Source organism: Typopeltis vanoorti, chromosome 22 (genome assembly GCF_054136105.1).
Source record: "Typopeltis vanoorti isolate ZY-2024b chromosome 22, IOZ_Tvanoo_1.0, whole genome shotgun sequence".
NCBI lineage: Eukaryota > Metazoa > Arthropoda > Arachnida > Uropygi > Thelyphonidae > Typopeltis > Typopeltis vanoorti.
In genome coordinates, this window is record NC_143570.1 from 53,035,055 (window position 1) to 53,054,827 (window position 19,773).

Below are 19,773 nucleotides of genomic sequence, written 5' to 3' on the forward strand. Positions count from 1 at the left end.
CTCCAGGAGATTGATGAGGCCAGGGATTTGGGAGTGTTGGTGGATAGGGAGATGAAGTTTAGGGGGCACATTGCAAAAGTGGCTAAATCAGCTCATCGACTCACTTGGTTGTTGAAAAATACTTTGAAGAGCAGAGACAAGCAAGTTATTGTACCTATATAGCGAGCCTTGATAAGACCTCATCTCGACTACTGTGTCCAGATTTGGTCACCTAGGTTACTTCTTGATGGGGAGGAGGTGGAGAGGATCCAGAGGCAAATGACCGAGATGATAGCAAGTCTATGGAATGAACTTTTGAGAAGAGGTTGAAGATTTGTGGGTTGCAGAAATTAGTTGATAGGCGGAAAAGGGGGAGATATGATTGAGACATACAAATTGCTAAAGGGTTTCTATAGGATTAATTCAGAGGATATTTTTGAGATCAGGACTGGTGGTGGGAGAACTAGGGGACACCTATGGAAGCTGGGAAAGAGTGTGGTTAGCAAGGGTGTTAGAGCTGGGTTCTTCACTTTTAGAGTGGTAAATGAGTGGAATAAGCTGCCAGAGTCTGTTGTGGGTGCTATGATGGTGAGTGAGTTCAAGGCAAGGTATGATAGATACTGTGAGAATATCGTATAGTTGTGTAGACATGATGTTTAGGGCCTCCCTCGATGAGTCTAAGGACTCCCTGGAGTCGCCCGTAATAATAATAATAATAATAATAATTTTTGGAATGCATTAAAAATCTTGGTCGAATCTCCTTGAATATTCTGAGGCATGATTTAAGTTGAAACAAGTAAAATTTGATTCTACATGTCAGACAAGTATGTATTTGGGAGTAAAGCACTGAACTCATGATTTGTCCATTGGTGGACACTACTTAATAGATATGAAGTAGTGTCCACCTGTTTTATTTTAAGCCTACACATTTTGAACCACTTTTTATGTATTTCTGTTTCTAATCCCATCCCTGTCAGAGTATACTTCTGTTTACCAAGCCTGGCTGGCAGAGTGGTTAGCATATCTGCTCTCCAGCCAAAAGGCTGCGGGTTCAAATCCCATCGTGAGCATGGATGTTTGTGACTGTCTGTGGAAATACTAGTGGTGGTCAGCAGTAGATGGCATTGGTGTAGTTGTGGTCAGTTGGTGGATTGAGTGGTGAAGACAGAGTTGTAGAGCAGGTGACCTCCCTTGATGAGTCTTTGGACTCCCTGGAGGTGTCAAATAATAATAAATAAAAATAATTGTTCATAAAGAACAAATCTTCAATTTTTCATCTCTACTTGTGCAAGATGTATCGTGTGTGTAGAATCAAAGTGCAAAAAAAAGATGCCCGAAAATATTTTATGGTCATGCAATACTCCATCAAGAGGTGGCACTAACAGAGTACACAAAGACTTGTGTGAATTTTGGAACATATGAGCAATTTTTGTTATTTAAATTTTAGCAGTTAAGGATAATTTTTTTGAATTGGTGAATTATTTACCTTGTCATGATGCAACCACAAAAAAGTATGCTAATAACCAGGTTTTAAATTAAAGCATATGAAACCTCATATCACAATAAGCTGAAAGATGTGAACATGTGGCATACATTGCATATTGATTTAACATTTTTTACATTTGAATTTTTTTTTTCTTCCAAAAAAGACAAACCTTATAAACTTAAGGAGCTGCATAAGCTCTTAGAGCAGCTTTTACAGATGTCCACCATAGTAAGATTGAAACCCACAACCTGTTGGTTGGAGAGTGAGTATGCTACCCACTCGGCCGACCAGGCCTTGGTCTAGTTAGCTTTTTCAGGAGGATTCAAAAAAGAGCTGCAGATGACATCATCTTCGCTTGTGAAATATTACTTAAATGAAAGCTTGACAATGTCTCAGTATATTTGAATGAAAGCATTCTACCCATTTCAAATACTTCTCTGACTATCAAATGCATAAGAAATGGATTGATTTAGTAAAACCTATGTGCAAAATGCCAAACATATTTGCCGGCCTGTGTGCCAAGGGGTTAGCATATTTGCTCTTTAGCCTAAAGGCTGTGGGTTTGAATTCCACCACTGGCATCGATGTTTGTGATTGTCTGTGGAAGTGGTGTTGGCAGGCAGTAGATGCCGTTGGTGTAGATGATGTGGTTCGCTGTAGTTGGTGGATTGAGTGGTGGAGACAAAATTGTAGAGTAGGTGCCCTCCCTTGATGAGTCTTTGGACTCCTTGGAGGTGTTACGTAGTAATAATAATAATAAGGGAAATGAATTTATAGAATTTCTGAGGCAATAACATTCCCAGTGCAAGAACAGTGGATCTAATAATAGAATCAAAGAATTTTTGTGTAAATGAGAGTTGTTTAGCTGATAATCAGAGAGAAAACTCAGAATAATAAAAAAAAAAATATATATATATATATATATATATTACATACACACATGCATGTGTGTGTGTTTAATTAAAAGGAATGTGATACTGACAAACAGACAAAACAGCCTGAAGCAGTGCCTTCACATAAAAAACTTTATGGCAGAGTAATCACCAGTGCATGGGTGTTGTAGATCCAATACTGGGAGAAACATGATAATTAGGTCTAGGAGGATAGGTCAAAATCAGACTATTAAAACAGCCTTAAAGGCAAATAAAAGAAAATCTCCACCATTCTTCACCTAAACTTTCAAACTTCTCACCCCCACAGGACATAGAGAAAGCCATGTTTCACGAGTTTCAAGGAAAGTACCTTCTTTGAAACTCACTATAATGTAAGAGCTTTCAATGAAGTTTAGTTACATTCATACAGAGGTAGAATGGATTTTCTTACAAGAAATGTGTTTTTACTTAAAAAAAAAAAAAAAAAAAAAATGTAGCGAAGTATACAGAATGTACAACTGATGAGAGACAGAAGAATATGGTAATAGGATTGCTTTTCATAACTGTAATTAGCTTTAGAAAAAAAATAAAATTACTTGACTGAAACATGTCATTTGAGGCTTGTTTCAGCCAACACGTGTGCAGGGGTGGGGGGCTGAAAATGTTATTAACATCTAAAGCTTAGCAGAATGCAGGATTAATGGCAGTTAGAAATTGGTTCAAGATATTCTAGACATATTCTCAATTAATTCTGCAAGTAAATGTAATCTGTAGCCATCATAGTGCAATTGGAAGAATAGCAGAACATTGCACCCTTCGATTGAAAAAGACCTGGATATTCGATTCTCATAGTGAAGAGGAGAATCCTTATACGGGCTTTTTCAGTTGAAGTTGAGTTAGCTGATCTGATACGGTGGTAGCAGGGTTTTTTCTCCCGGAACCTTGGGTTTTTCATCCTACCTACAGACAAATCAGCCTTCGGAACACATGCAATTTACAGAAAAAATACTGTTGTTGGTGGTGATGGACAATAGATGCCATTGATAGTAGTAGTGTCATAATTGGAGAATTAAGTAGTAGTGGAGAGGATGAGATGTATTTAGTGAAGTGGAGTAGTATACCCTCCCACGATGAGTCCTTGGACTCCATGGAGGCGTCACATAATAATAATAAAAAATCATTTTAGTGCATTTTCAATGCAAGTAATGCTGGTTCAGAAGTTAAAAATAATGACTAGTTGGCAATACAGTGAATACCTATGGCGTTGTTCTTATCTAAAGATATATTTTAGTTAATATTAAGGATTTCATATTTGTAAGAGATAGAAGTTTAATATAAAACATTTATTGTGCCCTGAATAAGTTAACTCTCACCACATTCTCATTTGCTATAATAACAAACTAAAAAAAAAGTCTGACCAAAGTTCTCTATCATAATACTACTAATGAAAACTGATTTTTATTAGTAGTATTATGCTAGAGAACTTTGGTCTCTAATAAACTCCAATAAACTGATCTTACTATTTTTTTACTATAACAAATTATTCCTGTGGCCCTTACAAATTCACCATAGTAAGAGTCAAAGGCAGTTTTTTTTAACACATTTATATTTGTCTATAAACCATAAATCTTGGTGAATTCATAATGCTTACCTGCGAATCAAAATAAGAACAATAGCACACAATGGAATAACTAAAATTGCAACAACAGGTCCAACAATCCACAGAACTCCAGCCTCGTCTGCACTACTATCAATCTGTGAGATATCAGGATGATCAGTTTTATCCCTAATCCCCACCACAGGATGACCTGGTGCTGCTGACATGTCTAAACTCAGTCCATCTGAGAAAGGACTACTAGTGTATAAGCTCTAAAGAAAAGTAGTAAAATCTGATTAAAGCTAAAATTACCGTAAAATGAGTAAAGTTGAAGATATGCAATTATATACATGATTATTATACAATAAACACGTTGCTTGTATGTATACTTGGGGAAACATATTCCAATAAAATAATAATAGTAACTCTTTTGCAAACACCCCTTTTTTTCAATAGCGTTTTGAGAGCCTTGACTTTTATTTTATTTTCTTATTTCAAAGGAGAAATTGTATAAATGCTTTCACATATACAGTTTTCTCCTTACTTTTTTTTTATTTTTTTTATCCCTCCCTAGTGGCAGGGAGCATTAAATACCTGATTAGAATAGCTTTGCTTTTTTTTTTTTTTAAATGAAATACAGATGGGAGATACTATGTCCACTGAGAAATTTGTGGTCTCTGGCATTAATTATATATGTATATTTTTTTTATCTAATATGGTTCCAATTCTGATGGAGATGCTGTCAAAATATGAAAAAGAACCAATGTCATACAAAATATTTGCTGGATTTGTAATTTTATTTATTTATTTTTTTAACCTTCTTAACTACTCTACACTGATGACAATATTTGAATGCCATCAGTGATCACAGAATTTTTATAATCCTGTCAGTGGGGATAGTGGTTTATTTATTTATTTATTCTTATGGCAAAAGCAGCTGCAGGTCAATGTCCAGACCAGAAAGCCAATCCAGGGTCTAATCTGTCAACGTGTGGTTGTCCTGGAGGCCACCACCATGAAATCAGGCAGTCATTCACAATATGAGTAATCGTCTGGGCCACAGGGGAACAGTCACAATAACGGTGGTCTGATAGTCTCCATTTATGCAGTAGGTAGCCACATCTACCCTGGTTAGTTCTGATCCTGTTGATAGATGACCAAATCTTCCTAGGAAGGGCAAAACCAGGCTGCGGAGATAGTGGTGGTGAAGATATATGGACTGTTATTATTACTATTATTAGCATTAGATATTCATGGAGTCAATAATTGTGGAAGGTTTCCCTACTAGTATGAACAAAGCTTCCTGAATAGTGCCTTAAACTCATGTTTCTGGTCACCATCCTCTTACACAATGTATTTCACTCACCAATCATTCTTCAAGCATAGTACCTTCAGCTCACGCATAGTACCTTCTATGTAAAAAATAAATAAATTACAAATATATGAAATTGACAAAGATGGAAAAAAAATCCTTAAAAAAATTAAAAATTAAAAAATAAAATAAAACAATCCAGAAACCTGACACCTTTTTGAACTTTATCTGCACCGTGTTCAATGTATCCTTATCCCTGTGCACACCAAACAACTAGATTTGTACATTACAAACTATATGAGGCTTCATCAAGGCTTTATTCAACGAAAACAACACATTACTTCTGCATGTCAAAGTCCTATTGCATCTGTTGCAAGAATCTGTTGGGATGGCTCCATAATTTTAGAAATATCCCTAAACTCCACAGCACTGTCCAACACCATTTCAAATCCCATATCACTTTCACCTCTTCAAAAGTTCCCACATCAAAGGTATATTCTGTATTCCATCCTTGGCTACCAAATTTCAAAACCTTACACTTCAGAACATTCAACAGGAGATGTGTGTTAAGGCTTAAGTGCTGGGAGAAACTCATGTTAGAGGCTTAATAGAATAATCATATACACCACACTTTCTTATCTAATGGTTATAGTTCCCATGGTATCATAAAAATAATCAATTCTTCCCCTAATCCTCAACCTTCTCTTCAGAAAGCTTTCAGTAATGCTATCATCATCTCCTATGTTCAAGGCACTTAGAAAAGATAGCCAGTCTTAAACAAATACAATCTTTGCACAGCTTCAAGCCCCACCAAAAGCTTGCTACTTTCTGCTATACATCAGTTCCTTCCCTTCTCTCTGTGCCTGGAGTATATAAAGTGCCTGTTCTTGTAAATTGGCATACTATAAACACTCAAAAAAAAAAAAAAAGCAGACTATGGTCAGACAGGCCTTGTGGACCATGCTTTAGATATGGCTCATAGAATCAATTGAAAAAAACCCCCACCACATTCCATCACAGTAACTGTGATGAGACAAGATATTGGAAGAACTAAATAATATTTTTAATCTTTTCTCGGTGATGTTTCACTCCATGAAGCCCCTAACATGAATTCAATAGGAGACTCAACCCACTTACCATTAAAACAGTGTATTCAAACTTATAAGGCAACACTGCAAAAAACTGCCTATCCCCACTGAAACTTCTCTTGATATCATGTTAATGATATCAAGAGAAGATATTTATCAGGGCCATTGGTGTTCAATGGCCTGGAACACATACACAACTTGCTTATAATAATCAGATAGTCAATCTCCTATTCAACTTGATTTTTTTTTTTTTAATGTAACTCATACCTTTACTAATTTACAAATCAAAGTAAATTTGGAAACCTGAAAAATATAAATATACCTGAATATGCATTTTCCTTGTCCAATGTATTTTGCACTTTGTTGCATGCAGGTCAATTGCTAAAACATAACTCCCATTTAATGTGCTGATCATCAAAGAGAAAATTATTATCCATGCAGTCAAAGACTCATTGCAAGAGAGGCCCATAGTAATTATTCTTCACACAATACCTACATCTCTCTATAACTTAATTCATTCATTGATGAAATGAGAACTGCCTCTGGAAACATATTCTGCTCATTCACCACCCTCCAACAAAAATAATGTGATCTTCACGCTCTTGTTAACCATACTCTTACATAAATTCGAGGAAAAATTTTTTTTTTTAATAATAATACCATACAATAGATTGAGTAACCTATGGTATGTTAGAAATATGGATGGGTGAGAAGTTATTTACATTTAGTTTTTTGAAGAGGTGTGAATTGCATTTCTGTGGAAAACACATAAGATGGGGGACTGTTTCATAGGATGGCAGTAGAGGGAATAAATGAGGAGGAAGAGAAATCTGTTCTGTAAGTTTGGAGTTGAACTGTGAAGGCGTGTTGAGTAGTTATTGGACATGTTTTAATGAATTTAACAGAGAGAGAGAGAGAGAGAGAAGAGGAATTACTGGTGCCAGTTCAGATGAAGATTGGCTGTTATTGTATTTACAGAAGATACAAGAAGCAGAAACTGAATACTTGTGTGAAAGTGGGTGGAGTGAACTGGTGAGAGATGTGTAATTAATGCCTCTCTTCTGCAGTGAGTCAGGTATTTTTAGGGTGCTCTTAGGGGAATCCCAAATGCAAGAACATTATTCAATGGTTGGGCAAATTTAGGATTTGTATCAAAATTTGGAAATTTGATATAAATTTTTCTGAGGTAAAGTACACCTTGAGCAAAAGAGAAATCATACTTTTTTTTTGGCACTAAGGAAGCAACAGTTGTTATGTGTTTATGCCAAAAGAGAGTGGATGATAGAGTAATCCCCAGAAGAGAGGTATCATCCTGCATACAGATATAGTTGTTGTCAAGCATAAGATTATAAGAAAAGGTTCTTTTTACAGAATGCAAGAACACTGCTAGGACCAGGTAAAATAGAAAATGTGAAAAGAGAAATGGAAAGACTTGAAATAGACATTCTGGGCATTAGTGAGATGAGATGGGAGGGACAGGGTGATTTCTGGAGTGGAGAATTTCGGATAATATATTCAGGACAAAAGAAGGGCAGGTCAGGTGTTGCAATAATGCTTCATAAAAAAGTTGGAAAGTTAATCACTACAATAATTAACTATAGTGACAGAATCATGGCGATAAGCATTCAAAATGAACCAGTAAACCTCAATATTATAATGGTCTACATGCCAACATAGCAATGAAGAAATAGAAGGAATTTATGAACAAATAGAAGAAATCTGGAGCAGCTTTAAAGATAGAGACAATACAATAATAATGGGAGATTGGAATGCTACAGTGGGAGAAAAGAGCAATGATAATGTTTCAGGAAGATTTGGTCTTGGATGTAGGAATGAAAGAGGAAAGTAATTAACAGAATTTTGTACACAAAAACAGTTAGTTATAGCAAATACACTATTTCAAGATCCAAAAAGAAGAAGATACACCTGGAAAGTGCCTGGGGATTCAAATAGATATCAAATAGATTATATATTGGTCAAGAAAAGATACAAAAACCAAATAAAAAATTGCAAAAGCTATCCAGGTGCCGACATTAGTAGTGACCATAACCTTGTCTTAATGAAAACAGAACTGAAACATAAGAAACAAATCCAAAGATACAAACCAATAAGATGGAACCTTGAAAAATTAAAGAGTAAAGAAAGGATACCAAGAGGCAACTGATCATAACATTCCAGAAAACATAAATAGTCAGAATAATATTGAAAACCAATGGAATATGTTCTAGTAGCAAGGCTTATACGTTGGTCATACATAACTGGTAATTAGTTTACGGAATTAACAACGCATATAAAGTATATTAATAAAGATAACTTTAATAAATAACTTCTATATTTCTGCAACGTCACGTTGCCATCTTCAGGAACATAAAGATATGGTATGTGCATGCAGGCACTAACAAAAGCAAATGAGGAAGAAAGCAAGAAACTAATATTGTTCCTAAAGTCCTAATGGTGCCCTCTGGTGGGCTAATTTGGTTGACTTGGCAGTTGGGCTGAAGTTCTCAAAATGTAAGTCTCCCAAATTTGGGATAGTTTCATGCACCCAAATTTGTTGAGGTTAGGAACGTTTTTTAGAGCTGCTGAAGATTCCTTGAATAATCTCTCGTATTTAAACTTGCTGCAGTGTATTATTTTTGTTTTCTTCCAATAAATTCTATGGTGGGTATCTAAGGCATGGTCTGCCAGCCCAGAGCGGCTGTACTGGTGAAACCGGATGTAGTCTTTGTGTTCTGAAATCCTGATATTTGTTGTTCTGCCTGTTTGGCCAAAGTAGGGCAATTTGCAGCTGCAAGGGACCTGATATACACCAGGTAGGTCTAGGGGAAGTGGTTGGTCTTTGGTAGAGCGGATAAGGGATGACAACTTTTTATATGGTCTGTAACAGGAAGTAAGGTCATATTTTTATATATTTTTATAATAAGGTCAAAGATTACACCAAATCTATCACCATCCCCTACATCCAGGGCACCTCTGAGAAAATAACCAATATCCTCAGAAAATATGACCTTACTTCCTGTTACAGACCATATAAAAAGTTGGCATCCCTTATCCGCTCTACCAAAGACCAACCACTTCCCCTAGACCTACCTGGTGTATATCAGGTCCCTTGCAGCTGCAAATTGCCCTACTTTGGCCAAACAGGCAGAACAACAAATATCAGGATTTCAGAACACAAAGACTACATCTGGTTTCACCAGTACAGCCGCTCTGGGCTGGCAGACCATGCCTTAGATACCCACCATAGAATTTATTGGAAGAAAACAAAAATAATACACTGCAGCAAGTTTAAATATGAGAGATTATTCAAGGAATCTTCAGCAGCTCTAAAAAATGTTCCTAACTTCAACAAATTTGGGTGCATGAAACTACCCCAAATTTGGGAGACTTCAATTTTGAGAACTTCAGCCCAACTGCCAAGTCAACCAAATTAGCCCACCAGAGGGCACCATTAGGACTTTAGGAACAATATTAGTTTCTTGCTTTCTTCCTCATTTACTTTTGTTAGTGCCTGCATGCACATACCATATCTTTATGTTCCTGAAGATGGCAACGTGACGTTGCCGAAATATAGAAGTTATTGATTAAAGTTATCTTTATTAATATACTTTATATGCGTTGTTAATTCCATAAACTAATTACCAGTTACAATGGACTATGATTAAAGAGTTAATTACAAATTCATCAAATCAATTATTGAAAAATGCAGAAAAAAAAAGAAGAAAACATTGGATAACAGATGAAATACTTGGCCTTATGGATGAAAGAAGAAAATATAAAATTGCTGTTAAAGAAGATGTGGCCAAATACAAATATCTTAAAAATCAAATTACAAGAAAATGTAGACAAGCCAAAAAAGAATACCTGGAAGAACAGTGTAATAACATAGATGAATTATTTAAAAAAGAAAACATAGAGAAAGCCTATAAAGAAATTAACAAACTGACTTTCAAATTTAATAAGAACAGCAAAAACAATGCCATCAAAGATGAAAATGGAAAATTACTAATAGAATCTGAGGATATATTAATGGAATGGAAGAATTATCTTGAAAAACTCTATAATGGCGACGAACTTGATGTTGATATTAGCATAGAAAATCAAAATGAAGATAATCTAGGACCCCCAATAATGTGAGAAGAATTTGATAAAACACTATCTGAAATGAGTAAGGGAAAAAGTCCAGGCGTAGACAATATTCCTATAGAACTGCTACAAAATCTAGGTGATGAGACAAAAACCTTACTACATCAATTAATAGCCCAAATCTATGATGGAGGAGAAATACCAAAGGAGTTTATGAAATCAACCATAATACCAATACCAAAAAAGAATAATGCAAACAAATGCAGTGAATTTAGAACAATAGCTTTAATCTCACATGTTAGCAAAATTCTGCTAAAAATTATTCAAAATAGAATTTATTCAAAAATAGATTGTCTATTGGATGAAGACCAATTTGGATTCAGAAAGAATAAAGGAACAAGAGAGGCAATACTCTGTTTAAGAACAATAATAGAGAGAAGATTAGACCTTAGTCAAAATACTTGCATTTGCTTCCTTGATTTAGAGAAAGCGTTTGATAAATTAAACCAGCAAATACTCCTAAATTGTCTAACTAATATCGGCATAGATTTGAGGGATAGGAAAATAATTTATCAAATTTACAAAAATCAAAATGGACAGATTAAAACCAATGATAAGGAGAAAATAATAAATATTAGGAGAGGAGTAAGACAAGGATGTATACTTTCACCACTTTTATTTAATTTATATATTGAAAAGGCCATTCAGGAAACTAAAGATAAAATAAATAGTGGCATAAAGATAAATGGTGAGCAAGTCGTGTATAAGATTTGCTGATGACATAGCCCTTGTAGCAGAAAACAGAAGAACGTTAAAAACAATGCTAGAATTATTAAATAACCTTAAAAAATATAAAATGAAAATCAACACAGATAAGACTAAAATAATTGTTATTTTAGTCTTATTTTAGCAAAATCCCTATCAATACAGAGCATATAGACATCAGCGGGAAACAAATAAAACAAGTGAAAAGCTTTAAATATTTAGGTAGCCTAATAACAGAAGATGGCAGAACAAGAGAAGACATAACATCAAGAATAAACAATGCAAAAGCCCAATTCTCCAAGATGAAAAGCATTTTAACAGGAAACCTCAACCTACAATTGAAAAAAAAAAATTAGTAAAGACATTGATATGGAGCATTGCACTGTATGGATGTGAAACCTGGATTCTAGGCAGAGAAGATGTAAGAAGATTGGAAGCTTTTGAAATGTGGTGCTTGCATCGCATGAACAAAATAAAATGGACAGAAAAAAAATCAAACCAACAAGTCCTGAGAGAGATACACGAAACAAGAACTCTAATAAAATCGATCAAAATGAGAAGGGATAGGTGGTTTCGACATATACTTCGACATGATGGACTTGTGAAAAGTATAACTGAAGGCAAAATAGAGGGGAAAAGAAGAAGAGGCAGACCAAGGAAAAGCTTTCTTGACCAAGTCAAAGATAGCACGGGTTTGAGGAGTTACCAGGAGGTTAAGAAGAAAGCCAATGACAGAGCGGAATGGAGGAAATTGCTGCTGAGCTACCAGTCCCAAGACTGATGTAACTGATGATGTTGATGTTTGAACCCCAGTGAAAAATGATTTGGAGATCAGAATTTAGTAGCTGAATGGTGAGGAGAAGAGTGTAGTGTGCTGGCATCAGCAAAGAGGTGCATTGGGTTGTAGTCAACTGGAGTAGCTCACTGAAATATAAAAGACAGGTGGGTGAGAGAACAGTCCTGTGGAACTTTAGTATGAGTTGCATAGTTATAAGATAAGGAACCCTCAACCATTACACATAGTGTGTGTCCAGTCAAAAATCTGACAATCCAGTTACAGAGGTGATGGGACAAGCCAAGTCAAATAATGAGAACTCTTACTTAATAGATCTTTGTGCTTTTGTCCTAATATCTCCAAGGCTTTAGATGGGGGTCTAAAGCCTTGGAGATATTAGGAGCGACCACCTGAAACTTGCCAAATTTTTCCATGGAATCTGTCCAAAGCTCAACAATCTAGGTAAGCAGATCCGTGTTGATCAACAGTGGCAGAATCCATACTGGTGATCATTTACATAAGGTCAGGAGAGTTCTTTTTATCTAATTTGGATGAAATTCTTCTTTCTTTCTGACAAAAGATCAAGGTGGGCATTGTGTGGTGAGTGTTTGGAATGGTTGGGAACATTTGCCAGAGTCATCCATGCAGGAATTAGGGGAAAAGTAAGAAGCCAGGAGGTTGGTTTTTCTGTGGGTAATGCCATACAACATTCTCACCAGCAGTTCATGCTGGTAGGAGCAGCTATGTGCATGGAGTAAGAGATTGTACTAGATTACGTTTAAATTACCTGAAGAACAAGTAACATTCACAGTGTATATGGAAAGGTTACTAATAAGAAAGAGGTGCAGGATGATCTTTCCATGTACACTGTGAATGTTACAGTGTACTTGGAAAGGTCACCAGTAAAAATTAAATTCAAGGTGTTTGGAGAGTGCTTAGGGTTATCAGGTATTCAACTGGGCATGTGAACTATTTGCATAAGGTAATTAGTTACAACAAATGTCTCAGCATCTCTACTTGCCTGATCTGTGTAGTTGGAAGAAGAAAGGCAGTGTTATGAACATTAAAATCCCTGAGGAAGATGACCTCACTGTCAGGAAACCATTCCGAACCTTATGAAGAAAATTGAGATTTAGAGGGGAGAAAAATTTTGGAGTGGCTGGTGGGATTAGGAGTGTAATAAAGACAGCAGATGAATTTAGAAAGTTTGTATAATGTGGTAGAGAGATTTTTGGCCAGAGGAGGTCAAAATCAGAAAATTCTCTAAGTTAGATACTCTTTGACATGAAATATCAAAGCAAACATACAAAAATGTCTACTTTTCAGTTGGAATGAGTGTGTAATTAGGAAAGTTCAGATGAGCAGTGCTTGATGAAATTGCAATTTAATTTTCTGGTTAGGTAAAGCAGGTGAGGTTTTGAAGGCTGGTGGTAGTAATATACATTAATGAAGTTGGAACTGAAACCACTGTGTTTGTAAAGTGGATCTGGAAGGCTCTTTAAGGTTGGCTGTTGACCACTTGGGTCATTCCCTATGAAATTTCAGAGTTAACAGGGTGACTGTTAGTAGACTTGTTTTTCACACCAGCATTCCTTGTTTATTATCAATGCTCTATACTCATCATCATTTTGATATTTTCCCTCCATTTGACGATGTAATTGGCGACCCTGTTCCTGCTAGCCAAAGGTAAGATCCGGGCTCACTTGTACACATGATGGAGATGGAGTACACCTTTGAATTTACTATTTACAGCAGTTATGAGTTAAGATCTACTTGCTGGCATGTTACATGTCACATTAAGCAAGCACAAGGAGTTTGTTCCATCTTAATATGTGCACATGGATCTGAAGTAGTGACCCTGACAGTTTTTGCAAGCTTGTTAATATTCACCTCTAGCATTGTCTCTGTTTCCTGGAAGTTGATGATGATGATGGCATTATATTTTTTATTTTCTGCTTGTAGTGAATTGTGAAGTGCACAATTCAACAGAATGGTAAGGATAAAGAACAAGGCAATCCCTTGTTTTCTCACTTCGTGTAATGTACTGAAAAAAAAGAAACGGATGATGTGGAAGGAATACCATGTGCATAAAGATGATTACTAAATGACTTAAGGAAATTACAACATACAATAGAATATACATTAAAATAAACTTTAATATATTTCCGATATTTTGGCAATGTCACGTTGCCATCTTCAAAAGGAACTTACAATAAAGATATGTGCATGCAGACACTAAACACAGTAAATGAGAACGAAGCGAAGTAGCTATGGTTTTCCTAAAAGTCCTGATGGTGCCCCCTAGCGAGCTATGTAGGTATTCTTGGCCGTTGGGCTGAAGGTCTCCTGATGTAAGCCTCCCAAATTTGGGGCAGTCTCATGCAATCAAACTTGTTGAGGTTTGGCATGTTTCTTAGAGCTGAGGCTGATTCCATGAACAGTCTTTCATATTTGAATTTGCTACAGTGTAGCAAATTCAAATATGAAAGAATTCAAATATCAAATCTGTGGCGTGTATCCAGAACATGGTCTGCAAAACCAGAGTGGCTATACTGGTAAAACCGGATGTAGTCCTTGTGTTCTGAAATTCTGATATTCACTGTCCTGCCTATTTGGCCAAAGTAGGACAACTTACAGCTGCAAGGGACCTGGTATACACCAGGTAGGTCTAAGGGGAGTGGTTAGTCTTTAGCAGAGCAGATAAGGGATGCCAATTTTCTATATGGTCTGTAACAAGAGGTCAAGTCATGTTTTTTTAAGATTTTGGTAATTTTTTCCGAGGTGCCTCGGATGTAGAGAAAGATGATGAATTTAGAGTAATCCTTGTTGTGAAGGGGAGGGAGTTGTGGTTTACTGGTTTCAATATTTTTTGGATTTTTTTTTTTAGCCATTGGCTGAGAAAGTGTTGAGGATGTCGTTTAGTTCATTGGTCAGGGCATTGTCTTTTGAACGGATTAGTTTAGCCCTGTTGTATAGCGTCTTAACAACTCCATATTATTGTGAAGGGGATGGTGGGATTGTTAGTGAATGTATCTGCCTTATTGGGTTTTCTATAAACCGAGAAAACCAAGGTTCCAATCAGGCTGGCAGGTGACTAGTGTGTCTAGAAAAGGGAGGCTGTTGTTTTCCTCTTTTTCCAGGGTGAACTTGATTATGGGGTGTTGGTTGTTTAAGTGTGTTAAGAAGGAGAGGAGTGTATCAGAGCCATGTGGCCAAATAGCGAACACATCATCTACATAGCAAAGCCATATGGTTGGTCTTTGTGGGGCAGAGTTTAAGGCTTTCTCTTCAAAGGTCTCCATAAAGAAGTTGGCCAAGGGTGGGGAGAGTGGTGAACCCATGGCTGTCCCCTCTATTTGTTTGTAGAATTTTTCCTGCCAAATGAAATAGCCTGAATTCATTGTGAACTGAAATAGGGCTGAGATATCGGGAGGAAATTTAGCTTGGATTAGCTCTAAGGATTCTTTGAGTGGGACATTTGTGAAATAAGGAGGAGGCATCAAAACTGACCATTATGTCGGTATGGTGGAGTGTAAGATTTTCTATACTAGCTTTGAAGTGGGCTGAGTATTTTTTATGTGTGATGGTGTGTTGCCAGTATAGTGTGTGAGCACTTTGGCCAAATGTTTAGCTAATTTGTATGTGGGGGAATCAATGCCATCTGCTATGGGACGTAATGGCAATTTTTTTTTATGTATTTTTGGGAGTCCATATATACGGGGGGGGGGGGTATATAGAGTTATATGGTTTTAATTTGTTGGTAACTTCTACAGGCCAAGAAGTGACGTTCTTAAGGAGCCTGTGGAGTTTTCTAATTTGTGAGTTGGTGGGATTGTATTCAATGGGGAGGTAAGTAGTCCGATCTAATAACAGAGCCTTAAGCTTACCTGTGTAGTCCGTTTGGTTGAGTACTATGGTGGCATTTCCTTTATCTGCTTTCGTGATTATTATTTCTTTGTTCTTCCTCATTTCCTGCAGAGCTTTATATTCCTGATTAGATATGTTGGTTTTTGGAAGTCTTGCTTTGGAGAGAACACAAACTACATCCAGTCTAATATTATTGGTGATGTGGTTTGGAAGGTGGCGGATCCCACATTCGATCTGGATCATTATCAGAAATATTTTAATGTATATTCTATTGTATGTTGTAATTTCCTTAAGTCATTTAGTAAGCATGTATAACCAACGTCTAAGCCTTTCTATAAGAATAAGGATGATGTCTGTTATGAAAAATTATAAGCAGCAGCCAAGAATAGTCACAATTGTTGTATGGAAAGCAAAGTCTGAGTACGAAAAGAAACTGGTTCTGCAAGCTAAAGACAACCACAAGAATTCTATCGACATGCTGCAAATAAAAGGAAGAATGAATATGGAAGAATAATCTTCTGAATGCAGATGGTGTGAGGGTGACAGATGCAAAAGAGATTGTTCAACTAATGAGTGCCCATTTTACTAAAAGTTATCAACTTGGTGTATGAACATTGAGTTCACTACTACCTCTTCTGAAGAAACTCAGGTTTATGAAGAGAAGGTATTGGAGCTGTTGCACAAACTGAAGAATTCAGTAATAGCAACATTTATTTTATTTTATTCATATGTTGTCCCTCCCCCCCATTCCTCATCCATCCTAAGGGATGGATGAGACCTCCTAATGAGGGATTAAGTATGCATTTCTAACTGTAGATCCAAATGTGCTCACGGGACAGCTTGCCCAGTTCTGGTGCTGTGCCATACTCACTTTGGACCGCAGCCTGATGGCTTAATCCTCAGAGCCAATCCTTGTCCCAAGGTTACAGATCCATCTTGTCAACTTTCCTTATCTATATTACTCTATCGACTACAGACTGTTCACCTTGGAGAACTGCTATGGATAAGTACAGTCTGGCATGAAAATCACACTCCCCCCCCCCCCCCCTTGGATTTTCAAGGGCTGAGAGGAGTGCTCTGGACACCACAAGAAGTGCGGTGCTTTACTGGGATAACATCCCTATCTCTGGACAAACTGATTCCAGAGAACCAAACCCTTACAAAGAAAAGCCAACTCTCCCCGGGACTCCTGTTGACTTCTCCGAGTTTGGCTGTGCTAATGTCCTTAGACCCAGTGGGGCTGATCAATATATCTGGGTTCAGGAATATTAATACTGTGCCAAAAGTTTGGAGCTGCAGAGCCTAAATGGATTTTGATGAAATTCAGCTTGAACGAATACTAAAATGTATTATGATAAATTAAGATTTAAGCTACATGGGTCATGTTTTCTGTGTGTCTACTCAAAAGTGAGAAATTTGAGATCTTGATGAAATATTTGTGAATGAGGTATTAATCATTAAGCAGGTGAAGTGTAAGTTTTATAAATAATTAATTCTTATTAACTTTAAGCTAAAGATGGACATAAAAATTTTGTGTTTGGCTAAGTCTACTATAAAAAATTGTGGGGACCATAGAAATGGTTTGTCACTGCCTAGTTTGTATTTATATTGAATTTCTTTGAACATAGCATTTACATTTATTGGACTTGGGTCAGAATTTCAGAGCAGTTTGTTACAGTGAATGATTTTTCTATAGTGAGAGTCGACTGTAATATACTTTCCTAATTTTGCCTGAAGAAGGACTATGGTAATAGTGAGGGACTGGGAGAGATACTTCCTTTAGTTCTGGGTGGCACCTGTAATGTAACACTCAATGTTGGGTGCAATGAAATTATGTGAAAAACTAAAAGATTAGAGGATAAAAAAAATGAAGAAACATAAAATATAGAATACAATCAGTAAATGTTCACCAGATATCCTCTTTTTGAAGACTAAATGCAAATCAGTCAAAAATAGACTATCAGAATAATTTTTTAAAGTATGTGCATTTATTTTATGACGATATCTATGTATTTGAGCATCTGCTCTCTGCACTCTTTTTTTTTTTTTCAAATAAACTTTTCAGCATTTCTAAAGAGTCAGCTGGAGGGGAAAAAAAGGGGGGGAGGCTCAAATACATTGCCATAGCCATAAAATAAATGACTCATCTAAGCAATTCATGTCATTGATGTGGAAATAATGTTAATTATTAAACATATAATTATATCACCTTATGTGGTGTGTCTACAACTGCACGCACAAACACTCTGTACTGTATTCCATGTTGCAAACGACGATTTAGAAAACCAAGATACATATGGCCATCTCCTAATGAAAAGGTTTCAGGCATAGAACGACGGACAAACTTTGCAGCAATATAAGGTCCTGTTCTGTCAGGTGGAGTTGATGTTAGCTGAAATATAAAGAAAAACTATAGATGCCAAATCAAAGTGAGTTATTACATAAAAAAAAATTAAACTTATTACATTTTTATTTTCTATTACATAAAACTATAATATATATATATATATATATATATACAGGGTGTTCGGGATAAATTTGACATATTTATAATTAATTATATTTTTCCGTAAGTTACATGTATTAACACACACTTCTCTTCATTTAAAAGTTTGGACCCTTCTTCATTCATATACAAGATGTCAGAAAGGATGAATAGCTGGAACCCACCTGAATCATGGAAGAGAATAACTTGTATCATGATGATTCGTGCCCGCCATCAAAATAAGGATATTACGACTGCTGCCCAATGCTCCCTGAATACAGTAAAAACAATCAGGCATGAACTAGAGACTTGCAATGGTGACTACGAGGATGTAGCAAGAAGAAAGATCCCTAGCAGACGATCTGATTGCGTTCGTACAGCAGAATTCCTCGCAAATCTGCAGGAACAGGTGTTGAAGAACCCTGGCATTGGAATTCGGGCTTTGTTCGTGGAGTTGCTAACTGTAGTCAAGCCCTGGATAACAAGGGTAGCCAATGGTAGGCCGTATGTATGGCAGCAGGATTCGGCCCCTTTGCCACACCTCTGGGAAAAGTCAAAAATGGTTGTCTGAAAATTTCTACGACTTCACCAGTCCAAATGTTTGGCCTCCAAACTCCCCAGACCTTAACCCCATGGATCATTTTGTATGGGGTGCAGTTGAAAAAGACACCAATCGCACTTCCAGTAATACAAAAGCCCAGTTAATGGATAAAATTAAAACAGTTTTTGCGGCCCTTCCCAGGGAGACTGTAGCATCAGCTTGTTCGAGGTTCCGAAGCAGAATTGAAGCTGTGATCAATGCTAATGGTGGTTACTTTGAGTAAATCTTGTTGATAGTATTGTAATTAACTCTGCCTGTAATGTTTTTTTGTCAATTCATTAAATTTAATAGATACAAAGAAGATTTTCTTTTTCCTTACGAAACTGTCAAATTTATCCCGAACACCCTGTATATAATGCCAAAACAAAAGAGTCTGATCTATTATTAATAACATTTTCACACTTAAAAAATTAAAATTACCCTTAAAAATAGCTAGCAAAGAAATATTTGTCAGTAGCAGTGGCAAGTTGCATATTTCTAGTTAAGCAAGATTAATATAAAGTGGAAAATCAAATGCTTGCATAGTAGAGAAAATCAAACAGTTTTATTTTCTGTTTAATGTGTTATTTCCAAGGTATTTTACCTGGTATGACACCTCCATACCAAGCTATGATCTTATCATCTGCTTTTTGCCCTTAGCAATTAGGCTGTTAGTTTCCTCTCTGGCCATGGTGAACAGCTGTCTCTTTTTTCGTTTATCTCTATCAATGAATGGATACTCACTCTGTGTTTTCACCAATATTCTTCCTCCTATGATAACTTAGGTGAGCTAGTTAGCATGATAGTGTGCGCTCTTCATAGACTGAAGTTATTATTATTATTATTATTCGTGACACCTCCAAAGAGTGTGAAGACTCATC

The 19,773-nt window shown here is 36.4% G+C and overlaps 1 protein-coding gene across 8 annotated transcripts in view; it reads right to left on the bottom strand.

The window, feature by feature from the left end:
- LOC150094422 (tyrosine-protein phosphatase Lar-like) overlaps positions 1 to 19,773 on the bottom strand; it is a 1,380,317-nt gene that overhangs the window by 199,273 nt on the left and 1,161,271 nt on the right. For all 8 annotated transcript variants that reach the window (XM_090412197.1, XM_090412199.1, XM_090412204.1 and 5 more), the window contains 2 exons: positions 18,037 to 18,219; positions 3,989 to 4,206 (listed from right to left, as the gene is read on the bottom strand). In XM_090412197.1, the coding sequence (XP_090268323.1) occupies positions 3,989 to 4,206; positions 18,037 to 18,219 (401 nt within the window). The remainder of the gene's footprint in view (positions 1 to 3,988; positions 4,207 to 18,036; positions 18,220 to 19,773) is intronic.